This window comes from Dryobates pubescens, chromosome 26 (assembly GCF_014839835.1).
Source record: "Dryobates pubescens isolate bDryPub1 chromosome 26, bDryPub1.pri, whole genome shotgun sequence".
In the NCBI taxonomy this organism is placed as follows: domain Eukaryota; kingdom Metazoa; phylum Chordata; class Aves; order Piciformes; family Picidae; genus Dryobates; species Dryobates pubescens.
In genome coordinates this window covers 15,432,714-15,458,700 of record NC_071637.1, presented here as the reverse complement: position 1 = coordinate 15,458,700, position 25,987 = coordinate 15,432,714, and the positions used below count along the sequence as shown (strand labels likewise).

Genomic DNA, 25,987 nt, shown 5'->3' with positions numbered 1-25,987 from the left:
CTAATTGTTTTGCTGCTAGAACCATCTCCTCTCACTTCCAAATTGTCTGCTGAGGACTGACTGCCCATGGCAGGGCAAAACCAAACCAGAAATCTGGTCCCTTTGTCACCACCACTCCAGAGAACTGCCACCTTCTCCACACTGTGCCAGGGGAAGGGGACAGAGCTCTGAGTGCTGCCTGTGCTTGCCACAAAAGCAGGGCTGAGCCTGCTTCTAGGTGCTGTGACTCTGCAGTTGGCCAGGCCACGCTCTCCCTCTGCACAAAGTGCAGTGGAGGCCCTGGAGCACCAGGCTGGCATTGGATCTGAGGACAGAGGGAGCACAGGGATGTCCATCCTTGCCTGCAAAGCCATGACCCACTCAGAGCTCTGATCAACCTGCTCTACACAACGCTAATCTCCCCTTCCAAGAGCTCATGCCTATCCCTGTGCCACAGCAGCCAGAACCAGCAGCTCTCTGCTGTGCTCAGGCATTTTGTGCAGTATGACCTTTCCCAGCTATGGTCCATCACAAGCCTCTCCACCTCTAGCAGCCCAGCCCTGGTTAGACCACACCTAGAATACTGTGTCCAGTTTTGGGCTTCAAGACAGACAGAGAACTGCTGGAGAGAGTCCAATGGAGAGCCACGAGCATGATTAGGGGACTTGAGCAACTCCCCTCTGAAGAGAGACTGAGAGCCCTGGGGGCTGTTTAGTCTGGAGAAGACTCAGAGAGGATCTGATCATCTGAGGGGTGGGTGTCAAGGGAGGAGGCCAATCTCTTTTTGGTGTTGCACAGTAATAAGACAAGAAACAACTGGCTCAAGCTTGAACATAGAAGATTTCACCTCAACAGGAGGAGAAACTTCTTTCCAGTGAGGGTGAGGGAGCACTGGAACAGGCTGCCCAGACAGGTTGTGGAGTCTCCTTCTCTGGAGACTGTCAAAATCCACTACAATAGAGTAGGTTGGAAAAGACCTTTGAGATCATCAAGGCCAATCTAACACCCAACACTTATCAACTAAACCATGGCACCAAGTGCCTCATCCTGTCTCCTGTGAAACACCTCCAGGGACAGTGACTCCACCACCTCCCTGGATGCATTCCTGTGCAGACTGCCCTGGGCGCTCCTGCTTTGGCAGGAGGGTTGGACCTGATGATCTCTGGAGGTCCCTTCCAAGCTCTAATGTTCTGTGATACTCAGCCATCCCACGGAGCCAAGCAGTGCTTCTCACCTGGGGAGAAGCAACAACGAATCCCTGGGTGCTCCAGGGACTGGCTGTGTGCTCGGTTCCCCCTACAGCTGGCTGGTGCCTGCTCTCTGAACTGCAGTCCCCAGCTCTGCTTGGCATGCAGACCTTGTCAGCCCTTCCCCTCTCCTCCTGCTGGCACTGCCTGTTGGTTTGGGTGTCACAAGTGACTGTTTAATTTCGACAGCTTTCTGGGTGCTCAGCTTTCTCCTGAGTGCGTTTCTCAAGCAGTTCTGTTTCCCTTCACCCTCCCCTGAAAGCGAGGAGGAGCACATTTTCTGCCATGTGTTTTGTTAACAGGGAGCTTTTCAAACACTGTGTGAAAGGGTTTGTGTTGTGTTTGGGTTTTTTCCCCCCCCCCTCTCCTTTCCTCTCTTTTGTGTGGAAGCAGGTTGTAGTTCTTGCTGTGCTGTTGGAGCCTGTAAATGCCCATGTCCAACACGTGCCCATGGATTTGGTGAGTGCCAAACAAGAATATCTCTGAGAACCTTAAATCCCAAGCACTGTCCTCCCACAGCAGATAAAGCCTAGGATGCACACAAGCAGAGCACAGGCTCCCACTGCAGAGAGAAAAACAAAAGGCTCCCATACAAACAGCCTCACACACAGAGACAGTCTATCACTGTACTACCTCACACAATGGCTCAGCTGAGAAAAATCACACTGCACCCAGGAAATGTACAGCTGAAGCCAAAAAGCCAACTGGAAACCAAATTCTTTCTGGGGGGAGAAAAAAAAAAAAGGGGAAAAAAAGAAAAAGAGTGGTTCCAGGTTTTGTTCAGCAGCAAACAAGGATGGAATGAAATAAAAAGCTCTGGTCCTTTGGAAAGGCTTTTCCTGCATGTACAGGTGGGTTTCTGTGCTCCCCCTGAGGACACAGGCAGCCCCTCAGCATCACTCTGGAGGGAGTCTGTCCCCCTAAGCAGCCACAGCAGGGGCTGCTCCCTGGGCACCCTGAGTGCCAGCTTTCCTCCCTCCCTGGGCAAACCCTGCCAGGGGCTCTACAGCCACACACAGCCAGGAGAGGGGCAGTGAGCCCTGCCTCAGGGATGCCTGATGAGAAGTGGGCAGTCAGCCCCCCACAACCCTCACACCTTTAAACAGGTCACTTTGTGAGTCCCAGCATGGTTTATCTGGAAGGGATTCATTCTCACCCCAAGCGACCACATCCACGTGGGATGAGCAAGTGGAGCACAGGAGGGGAGGGGAGTGCCAAGCTGAAAGGTGCCTCCAGTGCTTCAGGCTGGATGGTGCAGCCTTCTGTGTGCTGGCCTAGGGATGGAAACAAAGAGCCAAGGGCACCTCCTTTCCCATTTGGCTAAAAATACTTCCCAAACCTTGTTATTGGCAGCCCGGTGTCAGCAGGACCTGGAAACGCTGACAGAACTGAATTCTGCTCTGCTGTCTCTGGCAATCCTTGTTCCCTCCTGCCTCAAGGGGAGAATGCATCTCATCACAACAGAAGGTTGTGGCTCTCCCCCACTTACAGGGCACAGCCAGCACACAGAGCAGAGTCCAGGAGGCAGCAGCCACTGCAGCAGCACAGCCACATCTTCGCTTCCACCTCCAGCAGACAAGGATCAGTAAGTTAAAGGGATCCACTGAACTGCTGCAGCTTGAAAGGGTTCACATCAACTTCAAGGAGCTGAGGATCAAATGCTGGTTGTGCTGTCAAGCCCAGTTGCTCTCTAATGTATCAAAGGTGAAGTACAAGTGCTGGCTTCTTGTGGCTGCATTTTGGAGCAGTGCACTTGAGATGCAAGGCGACTTACTGCCGGCTCCTGCTGACGGGCGAGTGTCACATCCTGGCAGGGTGCTGCAGCAGGCTTGGATTAATGTTTGTGCACCACTTTGAAGCTGTGAGCAGCCTACGTGGCAGAGTATTTTATTAAATTACCTGGCTAGCCAGGACAGGAAAGCAGGAGAAATCCAGCAGCACCTCCCTCCTGTGTCGGTGCCACACCGGTGTGACCAATACGACCTTAGCCTCCGCTTGGTACATGCTGTGATGGCCAGGAAGGGTCACCCACCCTGCCTGGGCAAGCACCAAAGGGGCATCAGACAGGGACTGAGCTGCCACTGCTCACAGCAGCAGGCTCTGCTAGAACAGAGGGGACTGGAGAGGTGGATGGGTAGAGACCAAATGCCACAGGGGAGCACGAGGGACACAGGATGAGCTCCCTGCCCAGGGGTAGCTGGAGGGAGGACACGGATTTGAATGCATCAGGCCTGATAAGGGAGAGCACACTGCAATTCCCAAGCTGCAGCAGGGAGTTCTCTTGGCTGGGCCCTCGTGCCTAAGCATGAGGCATTGCCTTGTCTGGCACTAAGCTTGCTGGAAGAGAGACACTTGCACAGCAGAGGTTGGGCTCTAACCCTCTTGCTCCTGCAGAGCACTTGAATCTGCTTCTCTCTGCTCCTAGTCCCTCCTGCACAGCAGTAGAAAGCCTGACTCCACGGCTAGCTTTTGTTCTGTCTGCAAACAATGCAACAGGCTCCAGAGGGAAGCAGCTCAAAGAACAAGAGGAAAAAAAAGGAGGATGAGAATAGTTCTGTCCCCAAGGCACCTTTCCTACAATTACAGATCAGAAAATCAAATCTGTGTTCCGTAGCACTGCTAGGAACAGCGGAGCGCCAAAGCAGCCGCACCACGTGTCCGGAGCCTGCACGCGTCCCAGCAGCTCCAGCCAGCAGCCACGTGCTTAGGGCAGGCCACAAAGAGAAACTGGACACAGCCTAAATGGGGAGGGCAGCCCCAGGACAAGGTGAGCAGAGGCACTTTGAGAACAGTGTCCAACAGACAGCACTGAAGAGTTGGAATGGTGCAAGGCTCCGGTAGGGAGTTCCTGGCGTGCCAAGGCTGATTCCATTCACATTCACCCCAAAGACAACCTTCAGTATCCAGCCTTGTGACACGACACTCCCTGCTGCCTGCCAGGCATCTGCACTTGGCAGCTTTCCACGTGTAAAACACTCTCTGAGCTTCCTGAACGTCTCAATCTTCATCTCTATGAAGATCAGGAGGTAGCCCTCGCTCCACCTTGAAGCAGCGCCCTTCCCACGATGGGTGCACAGCACTGGAGCTCAGCACCCCAAGCAGCCACCCTGGGACGTCAAACCAAACCTGACTGGCCACATCCTCCTCCATCCACATCCCAGTCCCTTGCTGTGCCCCAGTTTGAAGCTGCCTGGGCAGGGCTGGCTGCCTGCAGGGCTCTGGGAGGCGAAGGCACCGCCGCTGCCTGCAGCCCTGCCATCACCTGGCACCAGAACACACATTTCAAGGAAATTTTCCACACATGGAGGATTTTTCTGCACAGCAGCTTTCCAGCTCAACTGCTCCCCACTCCAGCCAGTTGGCAGAGCCAGAAGGCTGCTTTGTTGCCTTAGGTAATAACAATTTAACAAGGTAACAATCTCTTTAGCCACAAATTAATTGGAAATGGGAAATGTCCTGTGCAGATAAGCTGCTAGGCCTGGATTAAGTCCCCTGCCCAAATATAAACTGCTCTGATCTTTGATCCCCGTGCACGCACACAGCCGAGCTGTGGCTCTGCACCCCCAAGCCTCACCTCAGCTCTCACCCTTCATTGCTGCCCTCCTGTCAGCGCTGGTAGCTGCCTGTAGGTAGGTGCCTGCGTCAGGCACCGCTGCAGACGCCTCGCTGGCAGCAGCAAGGACATGCAAGCACCACCCTGCCGCTGCCCTGCCAGGAGCCCATGGCCCGCCATGACGTCCCTGTCACCTGTGTGAGATGCCTGTGCTGTGCAGAGGCTGCCACTCACCCACCGGGCACCTGTCCCACAGGACACCACCTTCGTCACCTCCACCTTCACTGCTCCTCCTCCTCCGCCCCCATCTCCCCTCTGCCCCAGCCGCAAGCCCCCCCGCCACGCGCGCGCCTTGCCCGCGGCTGGAAGCAGGAGGAGAGCTTCACCGGACAGGATGGTTTGCTGTGTCTGGGTCCAGGGCTGTGACCACCCCCACGACAGAGCCAACGTGGGCGTCCTCCTGGACCTCCATCAGGTTGGAGGGGGGTCGGAACTCGGGGGGCTCGTCGACGTCCAGCACCGAGACTCGCACAATGGTCTGGTCCCGGAAGGTGCCCAGGTCCACGAACCGTGGGTCCACGAACTTGTTGAGGGCCTCCACCACCACGGTGTGCACCTTCTTTGACTCATAGTCGAGAGGCTGGGACAAGAGGAGAAGGTTAATCATACCCAGCCCCGGGAGTCCCTTGCTGCCCCTTCCTTCCCTGGCAGCCTCAGAGACACCACAGCCACCTGCTCCTCCCCTCTAGTGCCTCCACAGGGGGCTGGGAACTCTGCTCTGCCCTCCCATCGGCAGCACCCACACCAAGGAGGGCAGAGTAAGAAGCAGCCTCCAGCCCAGGCTCTCTAGGGCCCCCAGAAGGGTGTCCAGGGTGTGGGCAGGCAGGACTCGGTGGGAAGCCAGCACGCTGTGTGCTGGAGCGAGCAGGCTCTGAGCATTCATCACCCTCTGCTCTCACTGCTCCAGGGGAGGAGAGCTGAACGCAGCAGCCTCGGGGAGCCATCACTCTTTCCTGCCTGCATCAAGTGTTTGCTTGATTGTTTTTGCCACCAAAAGCAGATTCTGTCAAAGTGCTGCTGGTCAGGTAAGGAATTAGGTGAGCATATTTCTCCCCTAACAGGAGCCATCAATAATGGCTGTAAGCACTCCTCTCCACAGCCCTCAGTAGAGTGCTGCTGCTCCTGCTCCTTCTCAACCTTTCCCCTCTGTGTTTTGCCACCCAGGCAGCAGAGGCAGGCCTGCACCTGCAGCAGGCACAGCAATGCAACTGCCGCTGCTAGAGCGGTGCTCAGAGCAGTTCTCATTTCAACTGGAATGCAGCAGCAGAAGTCCCCAGAGGAAAGGGCCCTCGGAGGGATGTGCCCTCCCTGTCCTGCCGTCTCTCACCTTCTGTACCATGATGACAGCCTCTTGGGTGTCGCTGTCCGTGGTGACCCTGAACATCTCCATCCCCTCCTCATCCTTCACCTGGTAGGTCATGTCTGTGTTCTCCCCCACGTCAGAGTCCTCTGCCTTCACCCTCCCGATGGCAGTGCCCACAGGGGCGGTTTCCACAACGCTGAACTGATACATCTCTGCAGGAGGAAAAGGTGCCAGGGTCAGAGCTTCTGCCTTTGAACCCCTTCCATTCTTGCACAGCCTTCACAGATCTCCCTGGGGACAGCATCAGACTGTGAGGCCTGCCCTAACCCTGCCATTGTCCATGGTCCAGAATGCAGCAATGTTTCGTGGTGCCAGGGGACTCCAAGGCTGCTTTCTGTTTGGCTGCTGCCCTGCTGTCAGTGTTCTCAGACCCTTTGCAGACTTTGCCATTTCCAGTTTCTAGCAGATGCAGCTGAAGAGCTGAGCCTCCTCCAGCTTCAGCTCCTCTTCTGCTTTGCCAGCCCCTGCAGCTGGTCTCTGCACTGCAGCAAAGGCACTGCCCCTCTCTTCAGGAGGTGTCACCTCCTCCCCATGCCCGAGGAGGGTCCCAGACCAGACACAACAGGAGCCACAGGTCACTAGCAGTGACGTGGAGAACAGAGCTGTCCTGGGACAAAGCTTTGGTCTCTGAGCTGGGCAGTGTCACCATGCCTCACACTGCACAGGCTCTGTGCAGCAGCCAGGAGGTACCAGCAGCCGAGTCCCTGCCTGAACTCCTAGGGGAGAGCAGCAGGACAAGGCTGCTCCCCCCAGCACTGCTCAGAGAGGGCTCAGGAAAGCACCAAGCCTGCGGTCTCCCCGGGCTGGCACCCGGAGCATGGAGCAGCCAAGGCAGCTGCTGCTGTCACGCTGCCTGGCAGGGATGCATCCACACCCAGGCAAAGGAGCTGTGTGCTGTAGTACCTCGGTGCTGCCAGCCTGCAGGTGGCACGAGCAGCTGGGCAGACGTGTGCCAGGCTGTGCTGAGGGCTGAGCATCGCTCCCGCCACCCGCGAGGGGCCGGGGCCAGGCCCAAAGGGCAGTGCTCACCCTCACTGCTGCCATGACTCACTCTGGGGGAAGCGTGGGGGGTTGTCATTGACGTCAGTGACCACGATGGTGACCGTGGTGGAGCCGGAGAGGCCGCCCAGCTGCCCTGCCATGTCCGTGGCACGGATCACCACCTCGTACCGGTCCTGCGTCTCGCGGTCCAGGTCAGCCACGGCCGTCCGGATCACACCTGGGAACGAGGAGCACAGGCAGGTCGCAGAGATCTGCAGGGGCAAACGAGCTGAGGCTGGGAGCAGCTGCTGGAGGTTTGCTCCTCCAAGCCCTGGCTCTGTACAGGACCAGCTAAGAGCTCCCAGACTGTCTGCATGTGGCAGATGCTCCAGAACCTCACCGAGCCTCATGGCCCATCCCTGAGCTCACCCCAGCATGCCCATGTCCCTCAGAGCTGGCAGCCCAGAGCCAGACAGCACTCAGATCATCTCACCAGTGCTGAGCAGAAGGGACAGGTCACCTCCCTCAGCTCTTCTTAACCCAGCCCAAGGTGCTGTTGGTGCCAGCAGCATGCTCCTGTGGCAAGGGCAGCCAACCAGCATCTGCTGGGTCCCAGTGTGAGGGGGAGAGAAGCCCTTTGCAGCTGACCAAGGGGTGCAAAGGGAACCACCTGAAGTGAACCAGCCCTGGAGGTGGCCCTGAAAACACCCTTGAAGCCCAGGAATGGCCACAAGCCCAGCATGGTCCTGGCAAGTCTCTGCAGCTGATTGCCAGGCGTGCTGTGCCTGGAAGGTCCTTGACTGCTGCTCCCACAGAGGGCTGCCAGCAGCTCTCACAGGGTTAAACTCCAGCTCTCTTCTTCTCTCCAGGGAGGCCAGGGGCTGGGTGAAGGGTTGGTGGGGGCCAGAGGCACAGGAGTGAAAGCTCTCATGCAGGGGCTGCACTGGGGCCAGCCTCAAGGTTTTCAGAGACTGGCTCTGAAACTTCCCAGGCTGAGTCACCAAACCCCTGCAGCACAGATCTGCAGCAGCCCCACTTATCCTTATCTGCTTGGGCAGGAGCCTGGCTGGCCACAGCATCCCTGCAGAGCATAGCTGCTCCAGCCCAAGCTCCATTTCACAGCTGCCTGGAGGGCCCTCCTGTCCCTTCTGGAACAGGAGGAGGGACAATCTATCTCCCCAAGCTCCCTCATTTTCAAGTGTCCCTGGAAGTTAAGGAGCACAGGTGATGCACATGGCTCTGTGTCAGGGCCTGGGCACCTGGACACCACAAAGCTCTGCAGGATCTGTGTGCATCTGTGAAATGAAGTCTCTCAAGAACAAGTGTTTATAGGTCTCCAGTAGCCAGCTAGGCTTGGTGGGAATGACCAGGAGTGGAAAAGACAGGGATGCAAGGCAAAAGACAGAGCAGTAAACCCCAGAGCATGCTGACAGCAGAAGCAAGGACTCCCCCCACAGCAGGGTTTCATTCACATGGAAACAGAGAAGAAAGAAATGACTCTGCCCTGAGGTGGCACCAGGGGCACAGAGGGGAGCAAACATGCATACAAGGACATGAGTGGCACACTCCCCATGCCACCATGCCAGCAACACCCCAGGACAGTTAAGAACCAGCTCCAAATCCCCTCCAGCTCAGTTTAGCATTCCCACAGACTCAGACATTATGTTTTTGTAATTGCTTTCTCTTCCAGGCTTTTCTGTTAGCTATTAACTGGCTTTACCTCCTCCTCCTCCTCCTCCTGTGAGCTGCCAAATCCAGCTTTCTTTTGTCTTACCACTCATCCTGGCTGTGTGGTGGGGGTCCCTAGAGAGGGGGGCCTGACCTAGAGGGAACAAGGAGCTCCCCCCTTGCCAAGCCAACAGCAGAGAACCATCCAGTTGCTCTCAGCAGCTTGCAAGACATTTGCAGGCATGGGGGAAAGCAGGCAGCACAGAGCACCACAGCCATCCAGGCACCTGGCTCCAGGCAGATGATTCTGGGAAGCCTTCAGCACAAGCTGAGTGCGGGGAGGGGTGAGCTGGGAACCAGCAGGCTGCAAGGAGACAAGATGTGGCTTCAGGGACACAGCCCAATGCTTCCAGGCATCAGCCCTCCACAGCCAGCAGGTTGCCAGAGTTTCCCTCTTCTGTGCCTGCCACGACCCAGTGCATCTCCTGACAAAGGCTGTGGGTGGACAGCTCACGCCAAGGAGTCGCTGGTGCTGTGGCCCAAAGGCAGTCAGAAATGCCACTGAGCTGGAAGGATGAAATCCTCCCCACTTACACCTTTGCATGACATTATGAGTTCAGCAGGAGCTGGCAAGGCTGTTCTGCAGGCTCTGAAGACATTTATCCCTCCTTGTTTTCTGAAACCAGCAATTATGCCAACAATTACCCCTGTTGGGATTTATTACAAAGGCATAACGACTGTCTCAGATCCCTGCAGCACCCCAGGCCTCATGGGCAGGCATAACTGCACCCAGCTTCCCTTGTCCCTCTGTCATTTCAGTTCCTTAGTTACCTGGGCTCCCACTGCCTTCAGCCCCAGCGTCTGGAGAGGAGGCTGTGTCTCACCCACCAGCTCTGCAGCACTTCCAGCATCACTTGGGTAACTCTCAGCCCCCCCTGTCCCTCGATTGCCAGGGGCCACGCTCCTGGTGGGTGTGCAGCTGAGATGTAGCATGGAGCACTGCAGAGTTTCTGCTGGGGAGCATCCCAGCCCCTGCACGGCAAGGCAGGGTGGGGGCCAGGGTCTGCACCAGCTGCCTTGCTCATCCTGGGTCTGCTCAGAGGAAGCCATTTGGCCAGGAGCCCCACCCCCACCCCCATCCGAGGGGGCCAGAAGGGGGTGACCAAGGTGCCTCCAGGCACACGTCCCAGGAGAGCTGGAACCTCCCACATGAGCAGATCTGGCCCTGCACAGCACCCAGGGCTGCACTGGGCTGGCCTCAGCTGGTCGTGCAGATGGCCCTCTCCTGCCACTCCACTGTGAATACCAACTGTTATTTCTGGGCATGCAGTAGCTCAGTGAAGTTTAAGCAATTCTGTTAATTAACAGGGTCTGAAGCGTTTTATAATGAAAATGATTCATGTCAGCACAATAGTGATGAATTGGGATGAGAGGGAAGAAGCTCCTGCATTCACTGAGGCAGTAATGACTTCACTGAGCTGCTTGCAGTGATACAGCTCACAATACACCAGGCAGGATGGGGAGGGAGTGCTCAGGCGCTTCCCAGAACACCTCCAAGGTCACTCATCCCAGCAAGGAGCAAGTCCAGGCCGCTTGGCACGTGCAGAGCAGGCAAATGGCCCCAGCTGGCTCTGGTGCTTCCAAAGGCACGAGGCAGGCAAAGCCCCTGCCTGGCTCAGGTGTGCAGACTGAGCAGAAGCCACCTCCTGCCAAGGTGCTGCTGTTGGTCCAGCATGGACAAGTGAGGTCTGGTGCAGGTGAGCTGCCCCATGCCCTAGGAGCCCCAGCAGGACAGTCACTGAGCAAGCTACTCGCCCTGGATCTGATGAGCTGCTCCAGGCTGCTCCCACAAGTGTCAGGCTGGGTTTGTCTGTCAGGCTGAGGCACCACTGCCCATTTGCTAGTGGCCTTGGAAAATCAGGGTCTCCAAACATACTCCAACACCAATTCCTTGCACATGACACTACAGTTGCTGCCTTAAACACCCACCAGCAGCAAGCTTGCATGGTTCCGTCTCCTCGAGCCAGGACAGCCCCTGGTCCCAAACCCTGAGCCCCAGAGCCTCTGCAAAAGCAGCAGCAAGTGATGGTGGCAGAGCCTGTTCTCAGGATGCAGAGACAGAAGAGGCAGAGACCTCCAGGGCTGTGTAGAACATGAGAGAGTCCTTGCTGTCATCTCCTCCTTTCCCAGCCAGAACAACTGCCAAACTTCATCCTTCCCAGACACTGCTAACCAAGCAAGAACAACCTTCAGCTCAGGCTCATCTCCCCAGCTCTTGTCAGCAGCTGTTGGAGCTGAATGATACAGACACACCATGGCACACCTGCTGGTACCAGGCACATGGAGCCTTCCAGCATGAGCCAGATGAATCAGTGAAATTACCAGGCAAAGGGACACTTAGAGCACCACATAAATGCCATCCAACCTGCTCAAACAGCAGACACTCTTTGGGTCATGAAAACAAAGCAGGACAAAGCACTCAGCAGGTAAGTACCTTGCAGGAATCCCATCACTACAGGCTCTGATATCCACATCCTCAGAGACCCTCCAGACAAGCCACCTTCCAGCTGGAGTCAAGAGTGCTCCATGCCACAAAGCCCAAAGCCAGGAAGCTGTGCAGCAGTCCCCATGGCTGTAGCCTCAGGAGGTCCCAAACCAGCTGAGGTTTGTGCACTAGGCTCTGGAAAGGGCTTGCAATCGTTCAGCTCTGCTAACAAGAGCCATCCCCTTCAAGAGGTGTCACTTCCCTGCAGACTCCTCACCATGCTCAGAGTCCTCATCCCTGTGCACAGGTCTGGTGAACCAGCTGCTGGGATGGGGCACAGCCCTCCAGAAACCCATGAGTGCACACAGCCACACTCCCCCCAGGATCTGTGAGCAGCATTTCTAACAAACTGGCAAGAGCAGCAGAGGAGCAGCTTCTGCCTCCCACCACCAGCCCAACCCCACAGCTCTTCCAGTGCAGCGAGCTCCCAGCAGCAGCTGCTCCCCCACTCTGCCCTTTCTACCCCAGCACTAGGGCTGTGGTCAGCTTCTAAGCAGGGCAAGGCTGGCAGGTAAGGATGGAATGACTGCACACAGATAACCACCACCTTCATCCCAACAGGCCAATATTTCTTGTCCTGCCCTCCCTGGCACAGGTACCCCTAAGCTCTCACCAACTGTCTCCACATTGGGAGAGAAGCTCTAGAGCTCAGGAGCTGCTTTAAATGACCATAAATGCCAGACTGCTTTTCAATCAGCCTCCTGAGTCACTCATCTCCCTCCAAAAAGAGGTCTGAGACACTGTGGGAATCCAGGGCTCACTGGCTGTGGCAGAGCATGGCACCCAGACAGCTTGGCTCTGCCTTTGGGAGGCCCACCAAATCCAAAATCCCAGCTGAATACCACAGCCAGTAACACCTGAGAGCAGGAAACAGACAAAGCCACCTCCACATGGTCCACATCCTGCCCTCAGGTGTGCAAACCACACTTGTAGCTGCAGCACCCACGCTGTGAGGGACAGTGCAAAGGGAGCTGGTTGGGAAGGCAGGGAGGGGAGAGAACCCCCTGCTTACATGGGGTGCAGGGGAGCACGGCCACAGAGGGACCTGCAGAGGCAGAGGAGGAGGTCAAAACCAAAAAGGTGAAACAAATTGCTCCTCATTACCATAGATTATAAGAAATGTAACATGCCAGGGTTTTATGGTTCTTTTTATGGCCATTAATAACAATGGTGGCTCCCAGAGTTATGCTGCTGCTACGGATAATTAAGTCTTATGCTCAGGGCAGGAGCAGGGCCACCCAGAGCAATCAGAGCAGGAGTCCCATGTGGAGCACTAAAAAACCTGTTCAAGAGCAGAGTGGGAGCAGGATGGGATTTGCTTGGGTGGATGTGCTGGCTCCTAGCCAGTACCAAAGAGAGAGGATGAAACAAGGTCCCCTTGGCACCACCAGTCCTCACACACCTCTGTCCTCAGCAGTGCACAATGAAACAAGGTCCCCTTGGCACCACCAGTCCTCACACACCTCTGTCCTCAGCAGTGCACAATGAAACAAGGTCCCCTTGGCACCACCAGTCCTCACACACCTCTGTCCTCAGCAGGGCACAATGAAACAAGGTCCCCTTGGCACCACCAGTCCTCACACACCTCTGTCCTCAGCAGCGGGTCCACATGGGCTGGCACTGACACAGGGCACAGAGCCCACGCTGGGCACACGGACACAGTGGGGCAGGACAGACTGACCTGCATCTAAGTGGCTGAAGGGCAGAGCTGCACACTCCTGGAGCCCAGGTGAGGCAGCTGCCAAGAGCCGTTCGCAGATCAGACATCAGCACCAGAGTCAGCACCAGGGCCAGTGACAGCTATTCTGGAAGGTGACATGCTCAGGGGGGGGCGAGGAGCCGAGGACTCTTTGCAGGCTGTCAGCAGTTTGCTTTTATCATGAGCAAGCAGAACAGTAAATCATCCCCTTCCCCCCACCCCTACCCCTGCCCCAGAGTCTGAGGCAGCCAGCCTGAGAATTAAGACACCAAAAGGCAAGGAATCCAGGAGCTTGGATTCCCAGAGTGACATTAATTCTCACCACAGTCCCACTGGGCATATCTTACTTTATGCCTTAATACAGAGCATTAGTGTTGTTGTGGGAGGCTGAGCCTCTGCACGTCCTGGCTTGTGCGTTTTGCTTCCCAGTGCTCCCTCTCCACTCGAGCAGCCAGGCTGCTGCTGCCACAGAGCTGCCTCAGATCAACAGCACCTCACATGCACCTGAGCTCTGTGTTCGTGCCATTGCCCATCCATGTCCCTGCCCCCAGGAGAACAAAGCAAACCTGGGAGAGCAGCAAGCCCAGGTGCAGCACCTGCTGGGCCAGGAGTGGTGGCAGCCCCAAGCTGCTTCTTGCACACCCTCCCCACCGCTCCAGCCTCTGTCTGGACACCAGCATTTGCCGCCACATCCCCTGCTCGCAGGAGCTACCGAACCTGAGCTATCCCCCGAGGGCAGCCAGGGCTGGGCACACAGCTGGGGCTAGCAGCCCAGAGCGGTTTCCAGGAGGTGCAACGGTTCCATGCAGAGGCTCAGACACCTTCCTTACACTCTCCTTACACCAGAGCAGATTCCACTGCCTGACACGAAGGAAGCATCAACCAGCATCGACACGGGTCAGCCTGGCACGCCTGGCACGCCAGTGCCGCCGATGGTCACAGCCTGGGTCACTGTGGCTCGGTGACAGAGGAGGGGACTTTGTCACGCAGCTTTCCAGCAGGAGCTGCAGCTACCCAGCCCGCTCATCCTTTGACAGTTTGTCATTAAACCTGGGTGCTTTACTGCATGCTTTGTGCCTTAAATACCCCTGATTAGCATTTGAGTGTTCTCCCTCCTCGGAAAGCTTGCAAGGCTCCCATTAAGGGTAATGAGAGTCACACTCCTGGGAGGCAAGGAGAATATATACCCCCAACATCTCCTGGTTATGGGCTGCTCTAACCAGTATGCCAGAGCATCATCTGCTGGGGATTTATTACAGAGGCCTTTTACTACAGACTCCATTATAAGTTATTAAGGAAGGGAGCAGCTTCTACTGTTCTTTCATTAAATATTAATAGAACATTTATAAACCAATCCTTAATTTAATGTGTTACCTTTAATCACAGCCCTGGCAATACAACAGTGCAGCCTGGGCAGCCCTGAAACTTTCCGAGCTGAGGTTTGAGGTGCCCTGTGCAGAGGGCACAGAGGGGCTCTGGCCAGTGCCAGCCGAAGCAGGACACGCTGGGCTGGCAGCTGCCAGGCTTGCTCCATGCTGCTGCCTGCCTGGAGTCGGGCAGCAGCCTGCAGGGCTGCCGAGCTTCCTCTCCACACCCAGCAACACGGCACAACATCAACGGCCAGCGTGGGGGCACAGACCTGCTGGCACCCGGCCGCACACCGAGGGGGCACCGGGCGCAGGGCACACGGTGCCAGGCACACGGCGCTGGCTGCTCTGCTGCTCTCCCCGTGTCCTGGCTGCTCTCTCTCCCCGTGCCCCGGCCCCCTGGGTGCTGCTCACCTGTTTTGCTGTCCACGGTGAAGTGCTGCTCCCCCTCCAGCACGCTGTAGACTACCCGGGCACTGCTCCCATAGGTGGGGTCATCGGCGTCAGATGCCATCACCTGCATCACTGAGGTGCCTGCAAAAGTCGTGGAGGAGGAGGAGAGACAAGAAACAGAAACCTCAGGGCCAGGAGGAACGTGAAAGCAGAGGCCAGCGCTCATCCCTTGCACATGGTGGTGAACAAGAGAAGGGCTGGGTGCAAATGCAGCACTGCCTGCCCACAAAAGCCTGAGAGCCAGGACCCCAAATGCCCCTCCTGTCCTGCAGAGCAGCAGGAGGGACAGGGCCTTGGGCTGTCTCGGGGCTGCTGTCTAGACTGGACGCCTGCTCCAGATCACAGGGCTGAACAACTGAGGCCTTTTCTTCCAGCAGGACCACCTGAGGAGGAGCTGGGGAGGAGACTTTATCAGCGTTAGCTGCCCCTTTCCTGCCAACGATGAGCAACCTGGTAACCTCCAGCCTGTAGAGGGACTTCCCTGCCAGGGCCTGATCCACCCTGCAGCACCACATCTCTGCTGCAGACCTGCACAGGGGCGACAGCCATGGGAGAGGAGAAGCTTTCACTTGCCCAGAGCCAGACACAGCAGCACATCCTCATGCTCTACACGTAGCAAGGCAGGAGGACTATAAATAGGATAAAAGTCCATCAAATGTCTGCAATTAAGTTATTGATTTTCAACAGTGCCTCATTAAACTGGGTGCTTCACTCCAACTGTCCCTGTGATGGCTTTAATTTGACATCATGTTCAATTTGACAAAAGCAGGACCCAGGACATGAGAATTGCAGCTGGGAGCAAAGGGGCTGAGATCTAGAGACAACAGAGGGAGGAAGCAGGAGAAACCTGATCCTACCCACGGACACCTCTGAGAAAGGAGAGCTGAGAGGACCAGAGGCACACACAAATCAGAAGCAGCCTTTGTTCCCATGACACAGCAGGGAGAAATGGAGCTGGAGCCATCCAAATGGAGGACGAGGAGCTTCAGACCCTGGTGCCTTCCCTCCTCCCTTGTCAGGGGACTACAAGCCCATAGCTTGCAGGCAAGCCAGGATGCTTCTGCACCAGCCTGGCCTGGACTCAGGCAGGAGATGAGGCAGTGGAGATAGCAATGCTGCAGTGAGCAGCTGGCATGCACAGGCTCCCCCAGTCCAGTTCAATTCTCATCTGCTGGAAAGGTTGCTCCCTGAAGAAAATGAGCAGTTACCATGGTTGCTTTTCATTCTCCCTGGCTGCAGCTCTGCTGATAACAGAAGAATCCCCCTCACTGCTCTTCAGCAACAAGCTAGTTTGAGTCAACTTATTGATGCTTTGCTGTCCCCAGTGAAGTTGTGGTGCACCCCTGCCAGGCACAGCCACAGCAGCTCCCTGCCTTCCAAACAACTGCTTAAGAAATACAAGTCCTGCATTTCCCTGGAAGGGTCTGTCCCACCTCCTCCTGCCCCTGCTGCCCTCACACAGCTCTTCCACCAGCTATGAGCCAAGGCAGACCACCCCCACGTCAGCACCTGCACTGCACAGCCCCTTGGGCACCCTTGGGTGTTCCCTTGGGAAGCCTCTGATCAGAAAGCAGAGAAGGGATCAGACAAGGTAAGCTCACACACCGGGGCCTCCAAGCATCCCTCTCCAAGCTGCAGCAGGGAGGCTCTGCTAGATGCTCTTCCCAGCCTGGCAGCAAGCAAGCTGAAAGCCCACATCCAGTGCCACAGTGGCACCCACTCCTGCACCCATCAGCACCACAGGCAGAACATGCTGAGCCTGCACAGGCATCCCACACTCCAAGAGCCACCTGCCCTTGCCCAGGCACCTCAGGGGTGAAGGGAGCCCACCAGAGTCCTGAGGACACCTGCTCTGCCTGCCTGGCCCTGTGTGCAGTACAACCTGTGTCAGGACTGCATGCAGGCAGAGCAGGTGTCCTCAGGACAACCCCACAGCCCTCTGTGCCACCTCAGTGCTGACACCCCACAGGTGCCAGCCCAGTGACCATTAGACTGGGGCTAGCCACTGAAAGTTTGCATCAGGCTCTGCATCTCATGGAGCTTCTCCCCAGGTGCATTCCCTTGGTGCCAGCACCCACCTGCTGCTCCATCCCCCTCAGACACAGCCACACTCGTGCTCTGGTTTTCACCTCACCATTGCAACACTGCATCAGTGCCCAGGCCCAGTGGGAAGGAGATCTGTGCCCACCCAGGGCTGGCTGTGGGAGGGAATGCAGCCCCTGGCTGCCGGCCATCCTCCAAGGGCCCTGCCTGGGCTGTCCCCACTCAGCATCCTGAGCCACTCTGGAGACCTGCCAGGGACATGAGCCAGCCCTTGACTCTGGCAGGCCATGGAGATTAACCCTGTCTGCTGTGCCCAGCTGGCACTGGCAGCACCGAGAGGGGCTGCTGGCACCCAGCTCCAAACAGTGCCTGGCGATGCCAGGGGAGCCATTTCCCACTGCAGCCATGGGCACAGAGCAGCCCAGCACAGCTGCCCCCCACTGCAGCACAAGGTGCTCAAGGCTACCCTGAGCTGCTCAGCCCCAACTGCCTTGGTCTGGATGGATAAGGCTCTGCAGAGCACCTCTGGAATACCATTGCAGACGTGTCCTGGCACCTGTCACCACCACTGCCATAGGACCCAGAGCCTCTGGGACAGGGTCAGTGATCCTGGGAGGTGCCATGTGAGGCTGATGGCCTCAGACCACTCAGTATGTGTCACTCACTCCAGTCACATTTAGCTAAGCTCCAAACACATCCAAGAGCAAAGATGCCCTGCTCAGAATCCACAAGCAAGCTGGCAGGACCTGGCACTGCCCCAGAGACAGAAGCACAGCCAGGCTCCAGGCCTGCAAGAGGTAAATAGGCAACAGCTAAAGCCAAGACCTGATGAATCTGACAGCTCCTCCTCACAGCAGTCTTCACCTCTTCACCTGCTGGAGGTCAGAGCCTCCAGCCACTCTCCAGACCAGCTCTGGGGCTGCCAGCTGCACCTCCAGCTCAGCCTGAGCTCGGAGAACAACTCCTCAGTCTTAGAGCACCTTCCTGTGCAGACCTGGCTTGCTCCAGGACAGCACATGGTCATTTCAGCCCTGCAGAATATAAAGGACCCTGAGGAATGCTTTGTCATGCAAAGCCACACACCCTGGACTGATGCCAGAGTGCAGCACTCCCATCACAGGGCCCTGGCTGCTGGGAGGGCAGCTGAGATTTTATAAACAACCTGGTTTACAGCATGCCCCAACACATGCAGCGGCTGATGCACCCCAGAAGCAAGCAGGCAGGGCACCAGGGGGAAAAAAATAAACTAGAGGAGCTTAAAAATTACTGGAGCAGAATTGAGCTTCTTTTGCAATCTCAGGAACATCCTGACTTGGTAGAAAGCCAAATCCAACCCAGAGGAGATTCACTGCAGAGCCCTCACACCCTGCAGGACCAGCCTGAGGGAGCTGACCTGCCTAGGGTGGAATCACTCAAAAACACAGCTGGTGAAACATTCTTTGGGGTGGCTGGCCAGAGAAACCCATTGCACAAGGCCTCCCAGCCCATGGCCCCAAGCTGGCAAATGTGGTGTCTTGGGGAGCAAACCAAAGCATTAAGGGGGCAGAGGTTCCCTGAGGGGCTTAGCACATGCTGACTGGATGAGAGAGCATTGCAGGTGCTCAGGTGTGCAGGGCAGAGGGCTTGGAGGCTGCACCATGACCAATAGTGCTGTGTGGAAGGGGTGGTCTCACTGAGGACCAGCAGGCAGGGGCCCAGCAAGTGTTTTGAGCACTTCCTATCAAGGAAAAGAGCTCACTGCCTGCAAGTGTTCTGGCTGCATGTTATTTTTCTCTGCTTCCAGCTGGGAGATTAAACAATTTCTCTTCACAATAATCACTTCTGCATTCAGCCAGCTTTGTGCCAGAGCCAGGGCTTGACCCCACGTTTCTGTCTGTGCAGCCAAATCGTCTCTAATCTGGACTTGGTGCTACACAGAGAAATAAGGAGAGCAAAAGGCACCCGGGGAAGAGTGATGTCCTGGAGAGAAGATGCATGTTTCTCAGTGTGTCCCTCCCCCCAGGCTCTGCATGCTCCCCAAACAACCCAGAGGTGAGCTCTGGGCTGCAACACCCACTCTGTGCAAGCAACAAGGTTGTCTTGCAGGAGACACTGTGCTGGGTTTGTGCTCATGCCTGTGTGCAGCAGACCAGTGTTAAGCAGACCCCAGGGACTCCATCAAGGGACCAGATGCTAATTTTAGCATCTGTTATAAGCTGAAGCTCCTGCAGTTCCCAGGCTCCAAGCACAAACCTCTGCCCCTTTACAGATCCCAGATTCTGACCTTACCTTCCCAACCATCTTGCACCTGACAGTTTTGATCCATCAGATTGGAGCAGCAACCCAGTTCCCTTTGCAGAGGTTTGCAGGCAGTCTGGATGAGCCCACGGAAGACAGACCCTGAAGTTCACTACACTCACAGAGACCAGCTGAAGAAATCCCCAAGCTGAAACTGGTTGCTGGCTGGGGGAGTATTAAGAGGAGCATCATGTGCTGTCCCTCCTCCTCCTCAGACATCCACTTAGGCCGCTGTCAAGATGAGACCCTGGAACAAGTGGCCTTTAGCCCACCCTCACTCTTCCATTTCCAAGCAGCACATTGCTGTCACCACCAAAATGCTGCCCCAGCCCCAGGCCAGAGCAAGGGGCAGGTGTGCTGCAAACCCAGCTACTCTGTGAGCTTGTGCAGCTCTCTCTCATTTGTTATTCCCTCTTAGACACTGAGAAATCAAATGACTTTGCCTCCCAATTAGTACTCCTTCATTATGCAAATAATGTCCTTTGATCTGCTCCTGCTGTCACGGAGCGGATCTGACCGTATTTGTTTTATTCCTCCTTATGCCCCGGGAAGGTGCCCACTTCTGGGAGCTGGGACTGTGCTTTTGGCAGGGAATGAAGAGCTGCAGCTAATAGCTGCTGGGAGAGGAAAAACCACCCACCCGGACAGCCCCAGGCGAGGTCTGGGAAGGCAGGAGCCTGAGAGGAGGAAGGAGGAAGCTGCCTTTCACTTCTCCGTCTGGGGCACAGAGCAGAGGCTGTCAAAGCAGCAGAGACAGGGAATGAACAGCTCCATGCCAAAGCAGCAGAGACAGGGAATGAACAGCTCCATGCCAGCCCCTTCCCTGGCAGAAAGCATAGCTGTACCCCCAGTGGAGCCAGTGGAGCCATATCCACCAGCAGGTCCCCAGGCACTGACCTTGATCTTGATGTATCAATGAGCAGCCCAGGCTCTCCTCAAGCTGCTCAGCCTTCTTGCCTCTGCTTGGCCAGCACAGCCAAGCACAGCATCTCCATCCACACTCAGGAAGGCAGCAAGCCATGATCCCCATTCACTCTCACAAGAACACCTTCCAGGTCTAGGGGGGATGACCTGTCCAGCTCAGAGACAGCAAACAGTGCTGTCAGCTGCAGCTGCACCTGGCCTCCACACCACAAAAGGGGCACTCCCCCACAGCCAGGGCCTGCCAGGGTATTTCCCACAAGAAACTCCTGAACTTCACCTCCCTGTCCCAGGCAGCATCCCATGTCCTGCACCCTCAACCCTTCCTATAGTGGCAGGGGCTGAACCTCACATGACAGGTCCATCTCCCTCTGTGCCCACACCAGGACCACAGTGGAGGAGCAGAGCAGCTGCTGAGCCCCAGAGGGTTGAGACAAAAGCTACTTCTCAGGCTTGCTTATTTACACTTTCACAGGACGTGTTCATCCTGTCCCCTCTGCTGCCTGCACCTGAGCAAAGCCCTGGGAAGCCAAGGGAGAACAGGCAGGGAGCTGGGGACTTGTGGCAGCCCCACGTGGGTACCCTCCAGCGCTGCCTTCACCCCGTGAGGGCCCATGCGGCAGTACCACCTGAGGACGCAGTGTGAGGCTCTCCCTGCGCTGTCAGCTGAGCCATCCGAGGGTGAGGCTGCCACGGAGCAGCAGGCCGTAGGCTCCCTGCGGTGGCCAGGCTGCAGCCTAGCTCCGGGGCTGCCACAAGCAGGCAGGCACCCGCCTGGGAAAGGAGCAGCAGGCTCTTGGCTCCAGCTCCCCTCCTGGGCGTGCGGCTCGGGAGCACAGCCCACGCCCTTCACAGCCCCGCTCTTTTAAAGTTCTGAGTGTTTTAATTTGCAGGAATCGCCTCCTTTCATGTTGTGAAACCATGTTTCTTTCTCCCTCTGATCTGCAAATCCGCATAGAAACTGTCTCCTTTGATATGCCTTGTTCCCATCAGCCTGATCAGGCGGCTCCGTAATTGTCAGTGCTTTTCAAAGGAACCGGGATCCTTGTCTAAGGCTCACAGTCGAGAATTCCTGCCTTTGTAAATGTTGTTCAAGCAAAATAAATTAATTTAACTCCCTTCTACCCTTTGGGAACACGATGCCTCCTACTCTGCTGCCCGTGTGCTCCTGCTCGGGAGCGCAGGGCTGCAGTTCAAAGGGTCACTCCGACTCGGGAAAGGATTGCACAGGTACGTGGAAGAGGAAGGAGAGCCTGAGGTGCCTCGGCACAGCCTGTTCTGCGTTCCACAGCAGACATCCAGGCAGCAGCAGCTCCTCTGGTGTGGGCAGCTCTGGCACATCTGTAGCTGCTGGAGGCCATGCAGCCTCCCAATATGCTGCACATCAACCACGGAGAGGCAGAGCTCTGTCCTGAGGCAGCACAGACGTAAGCACCATCCCCTGCGCTCGCCTCACAGGATGCATCTCCACTGCAGGAGCACCTCTGGACCCAGTGGCTCGGCTCTCCTGATCTGCTGACCGCCACCCCCCCCAGTGCTGCTCAGCCCTGCTCCCCAGCCCCAGGGGCTCCCCACCTCAGAGCTCACTGCCTTCTTGGCACTGTCACTCTCCCCCTTGCTGACTCAGTGCTGGGGACCTGCCTTATCTCTGATGCCAGTCAGTCTTTTGCAGGCTCTCTTCTACCTGCAGCCTTTTGGAGAGCAGTGATTGATGGCTCCCTGCCCGCAGCACACGCTGGCACACTCGGGCTGCTGCACGCTCCGGCCAGGCAACGGGGAGAGCCCGACGTGGGTGGAAGCAGCGTGGCTCTGGGCAGTGCCCCAGGGCACTCACTCTGCCTGGGCTGTGCATCAGCCAGCAACAACACTGAGCCCACGTATCATCTCCCTGTACCAGAAGTATCACCTCCCTGTACCCCTCCTGCAAAGCTCACTGCCCTGCTCCAGCATCTTGGGGGATGGACTCACAGCTGTGCCACTTGTCCCTGCCTAGCCCTCAGTGAGGCTGGGCACCAGTGACTCAAAGGATGTCTGGTAGCAAGGGGATGGGCAGGCTGACAGTAAGAGGGCAAAGTGACACTTCTGTCACAGGGCCCATGAATTCCCCAGTCTCAGCCAACAATTCCTGACAGCCAGCGAGAGGGGCTCAGCAGGGCAGCGTGGGGTTGCATGAGGGGATGCCTGGCCAGCCACAGGGCTCTGGAGCAGCAAAGCAGCACAGAGGCAGCCAGAGGAGGAGGACCACCCCCACCAACTCTGCCTGATCTGAGCACCAGCAGCCACGAGCCCCTCAGCACTGCAAGGGTTTAGTCATCCCCTCCCCACCCCCCCCCAGCATTTGTGAGCGAGGGGGCTGTGCAGAGCCAGGGTAAAGGCACAAGCAGGCAGCTGGCACCACCGGGAGCTGTCTTCAGGGCACGGCTTAGGGCTGAGGGCTCAGCACGGGCTGGCAATCAGCGCCGGGGATTTGTTCACTTGTTTTCCTTAAGCCACCTTATTTCCTTTTCCCTTTCGGCTCCCTAGCTATGCTCTCAGCTGGAATCCCTGGGATTTGCTTGCGGGTGGTGCTGCAGGGTGAGGCAGACTCAGGGTTTCCCAGCCCGGCGCCTCCCACCCCGACCTACCGACGGGGGAGAGCTCGGCCACGCTGCCGATGTAGGGCCCCTCGAGGAACCGCGGCTCGCTGTCGTTGATGTCCTGCACCTTGATGATGAACTCGGACTCGGGCTCCAGCAGCTGGTCCGTCTGCCGGTCGCGGGCCTGCGCCCGCAGCGTGTAGAAGGTTTTCTGCTCCCGGTCCAGGCGCTCGGTGGCGTGGATGTCCCCTGTGATCTCATCGATGAGGAAGATGGTCCCGGCGCCCTCCCCGGAGATCGTGTACTTGATGGAGCCGTCCCCCTCGTCCGAGTCCGAGTGGATCTGCCAGGGACAGAGGGAGAGGATAGGAGCAGGCTGGGGCCATGCTTGTCCCCCCCCCGCGGCTGGGATCGTCTGGGTGTGGAGCCCCTGCACAAGGTGCCCGTGGTCCCTGCACGGCACCCATCTGTTCTCTCTGCTGCTGCTGGAGCAGGGTGGCACAGAGCACTGCCAAACAATGCTTGTGCAGGGTGGAAGGCCCAATAAACCAGAACTTCAGCCCTGCCTGGGCCACCATATGCTCAAATGCCTCCAGTACCCACCCACATCACAAACCAAGGGACAACCCCCACTGCTGTGAAGTTAGACAATGAGGGAAAGGGAAGGACAACTCAACAGCACTCCAGAAACAACCCCCCCCCCCCCCCCCAACACACTCCAGGACCCTGGCAGCATGGGACCACCCCCCTCCAAGCTCCAGAGCAGACCAAGGTGCAGAGGCAGCTCACCACCAGCATCTGTACATCCATTTTCTGAGCAGTCCATGCTACAGAGTCCCTCAGCCTGTGAGCTCCCACACTCGCTGCACAGCTGTTGTGGGTTTACATGGCAAGGTAATTAGGGGTGGTCAGCCCAGCCCAGCCCATCCAGGGCCCCCACCTGAGCAAAGCCTGCAGGGGAAGGTGGCCAGTCAGGCCCCGTGCTCAGGATGAAGAACACATGCTGTGGAAGATGCCTCTGCAGCCAATCTTCTCTTCATTTTCTAATTAAGACAATGTTTGAAATCAGGAAAAGAAAGGGTAAACAGCAGGTCCCCATGGACCAGGAGCTGACTGGAATCCAGGTCAGATGTCCAGAGATAATTTTATTGGTGGCATTAAACTGAGTTATGATGTTTCTACAATCCAGCCACTTATGGGAGATCTATTAACAGGAACTGGACAGGCAAAATGCATCTTGACAGAGAGCAGCATGGGCATTAATTGGGACAGTCCAGAACAGGACAGGCCCCAGGAAAGGTTTCATCAGCTGCTTTCATTAGCTTCCTGGAATTTCTGCTTAGAATCAGCAAAGTCATGTGTGTGTGTGTGTGAGTGTGTGTCCAAGAGGGAAAAAAATAGGGGGGAAAAAGGGCCATCCATTAATGGGCTAATGAAATATGAAAATGTTTATGGGCCATTCAATCTTCCAAACTGCACTTCTATAATCCACCTTGCAGACATACAGCTCCACCAGCAAGAATTTATACCAGAGCTGCCTCTTTTTTTATGATGGCTTCATTATATTTGTCTTGTTGGATACAGTTTATATCTTTATTTCATGGGTGAGGGGCCCAGGCCTTAGACAATTGGATGCGTTTTACACAGCATTCACAGATTACTGCCCAAGTGGAAACAGCTCCCAAGGCTTGCCTGAGGAGGAGGCCTTCACTCAGCCAGCAAACAGGGCTATGAGCCATGAGCCCAGCAGTGCTTGGTTGGCTTCACCACCGACCTGCTGGGGCAGCACCCCTCGGAAAACACCTGCAGGGGTGGTCTGCAGGACAGCCTGAGAGGGCTGGGGCTGTTCAGCCTGGAGAACAGAAGGCTTCAAGGAGAACTTATTGTGGCCTCCCAGTATCTGAAGGGGGCTACAAGAAAGCTGGGGAGGGACTTTTGAGGGTGTCAGGGAGGGATAGGACTGGGGGGAATGGGACAAAACTAGAAATGGGTAGATTCAGACTGGATGCTAGGAAGAAACTCTTCCCCATGAGGGTGGTGAGAGCCTGGCACAGGTTGCCCAGGGAGGTGGTGGAAGCCTCCTGCCTGGAGGTGTTTGTAGCCAGGCTGGAGGTGGCTGTGAGCAACCTGCTGTGGTGTGAGGTGTCCCTGCCCATGGCAGGGGGGTTGGAACTGGCTGAGCCTTGAGCTCCCTTCCAACCCTAACAATTCTATGATCCTGCCCTGATGATGCAGCCCCAGCCCTCCCCGCTGGCTGCTGCAGAGCTCACTGCCCCCCTTCCGCTTCCTGATCCTCTCCCCAAGGTTCACTGCTTTAGAGATCAGCCTTTTCAGCATGAAGAGGTGCAGCTGGTTTGCACAGTGCAGGTAACAGAAACTTGAGTTTTTCTGCTGAACACCTGGCTCATGATTAATAATTAGGCCAGAGATAAACCACCAAGCACCTCTTCTCAGCGTCACGCTGCGCTCTCAGAACATCCTCTTCACAGATTTGCTCATTGCTGATGGCTTGGAGCAGACACCAGCATCCCTGCAACTGGAATGCTAGGAAGAAAAATGGAGCCTGGGCTCAAGGGGCTGTAGAGCCTGATTTACAAGGGAAGATTAGAAGAGCTAAATCTGTGCTGCTTGGCTAAACAACAACTCATGGGGGAGGGCTGGATGACAAACTACAGACACTGGAGGGGAGATGCCACAGGCTCAGGCCACATCCCAGGGATGCTCTCTCCTGCCTTGCCTCTTCCTGCCACCACAGTGGGCGGGTCCCTGGAGCACCACTGTCACCACTGGGCACAGCAGGAGAGTAAAGATGGGCAGGCCTGGCATGGCACAGACCCATGCCAGCCCCAGAGCCTCACTGTGCCTCCCCCAGCTCCCCCCCATCCGCAGAGGAGCAGAGGGGCTCAGCTCCTCCAGCCAAGGACAAGGGTGTCCCCAGCAGCCAGAGCCACCCAGAGGATGGACAAAAAGCTGATCTGCTCAGTTAATCAGGAAAAGCCTTTCCTTGTCCTAAAAGGGCTACCACCAGCAATTTTACAAAGCCATTAATTACTTACCAACAAAGAAATCGAAATTAAATGTGAGCAGAAGTGCACATTCCTCATTAAAAGTGATTAAACAAAGCCCAGATACACACACACACACACACACACACACACACACACACTAATCACTCTGGGGCTGGAAAAGAAAGAAAACCAAATGAAAACTAGCCCCACCATAAAGGCACACTCTGTTTGCTCCAACTCACAAAGC

The 25,987-nt window shown here is 56.4% G+C and overlaps 1 protein-coding gene across 1 annotated transcript in view; it reads right to left on the bottom strand.

The window, feature by feature from the left end:
• The window catches only part of CDH22 (cadherin 22), a 75,027-nt gene that overhangs the window by 18,348 nt on the left and 30,692 nt on the right, over window positions 1–25,987 (bottom strand). Inside the window, exons 3-7 of the mRNA XM_054173347.1 lie at window positions 22,781–23,075; window positions 14,877–14,996; window positions 7,254–7,421; window positions 6,167–6,354; window positions 5,166–5,419 (exon numbers count right to left, since the gene is read on the bottom strand). Of these exons, the coding sequence (XP_054029322.1) occupies window positions 5,166–5,419; window positions 6,167–6,354; window positions 7,254–7,421; window positions 14,877–14,996; window positions 22,781–23,075 (1,025 nt within the window). The remainder of the gene's footprint in view (window positions 1–5,165; window positions 5,420–6,166; window positions 6,355–7,253; window positions 7,422–14,876; window positions 14,997–22,780; window positions 23,076–25,987) is intronic.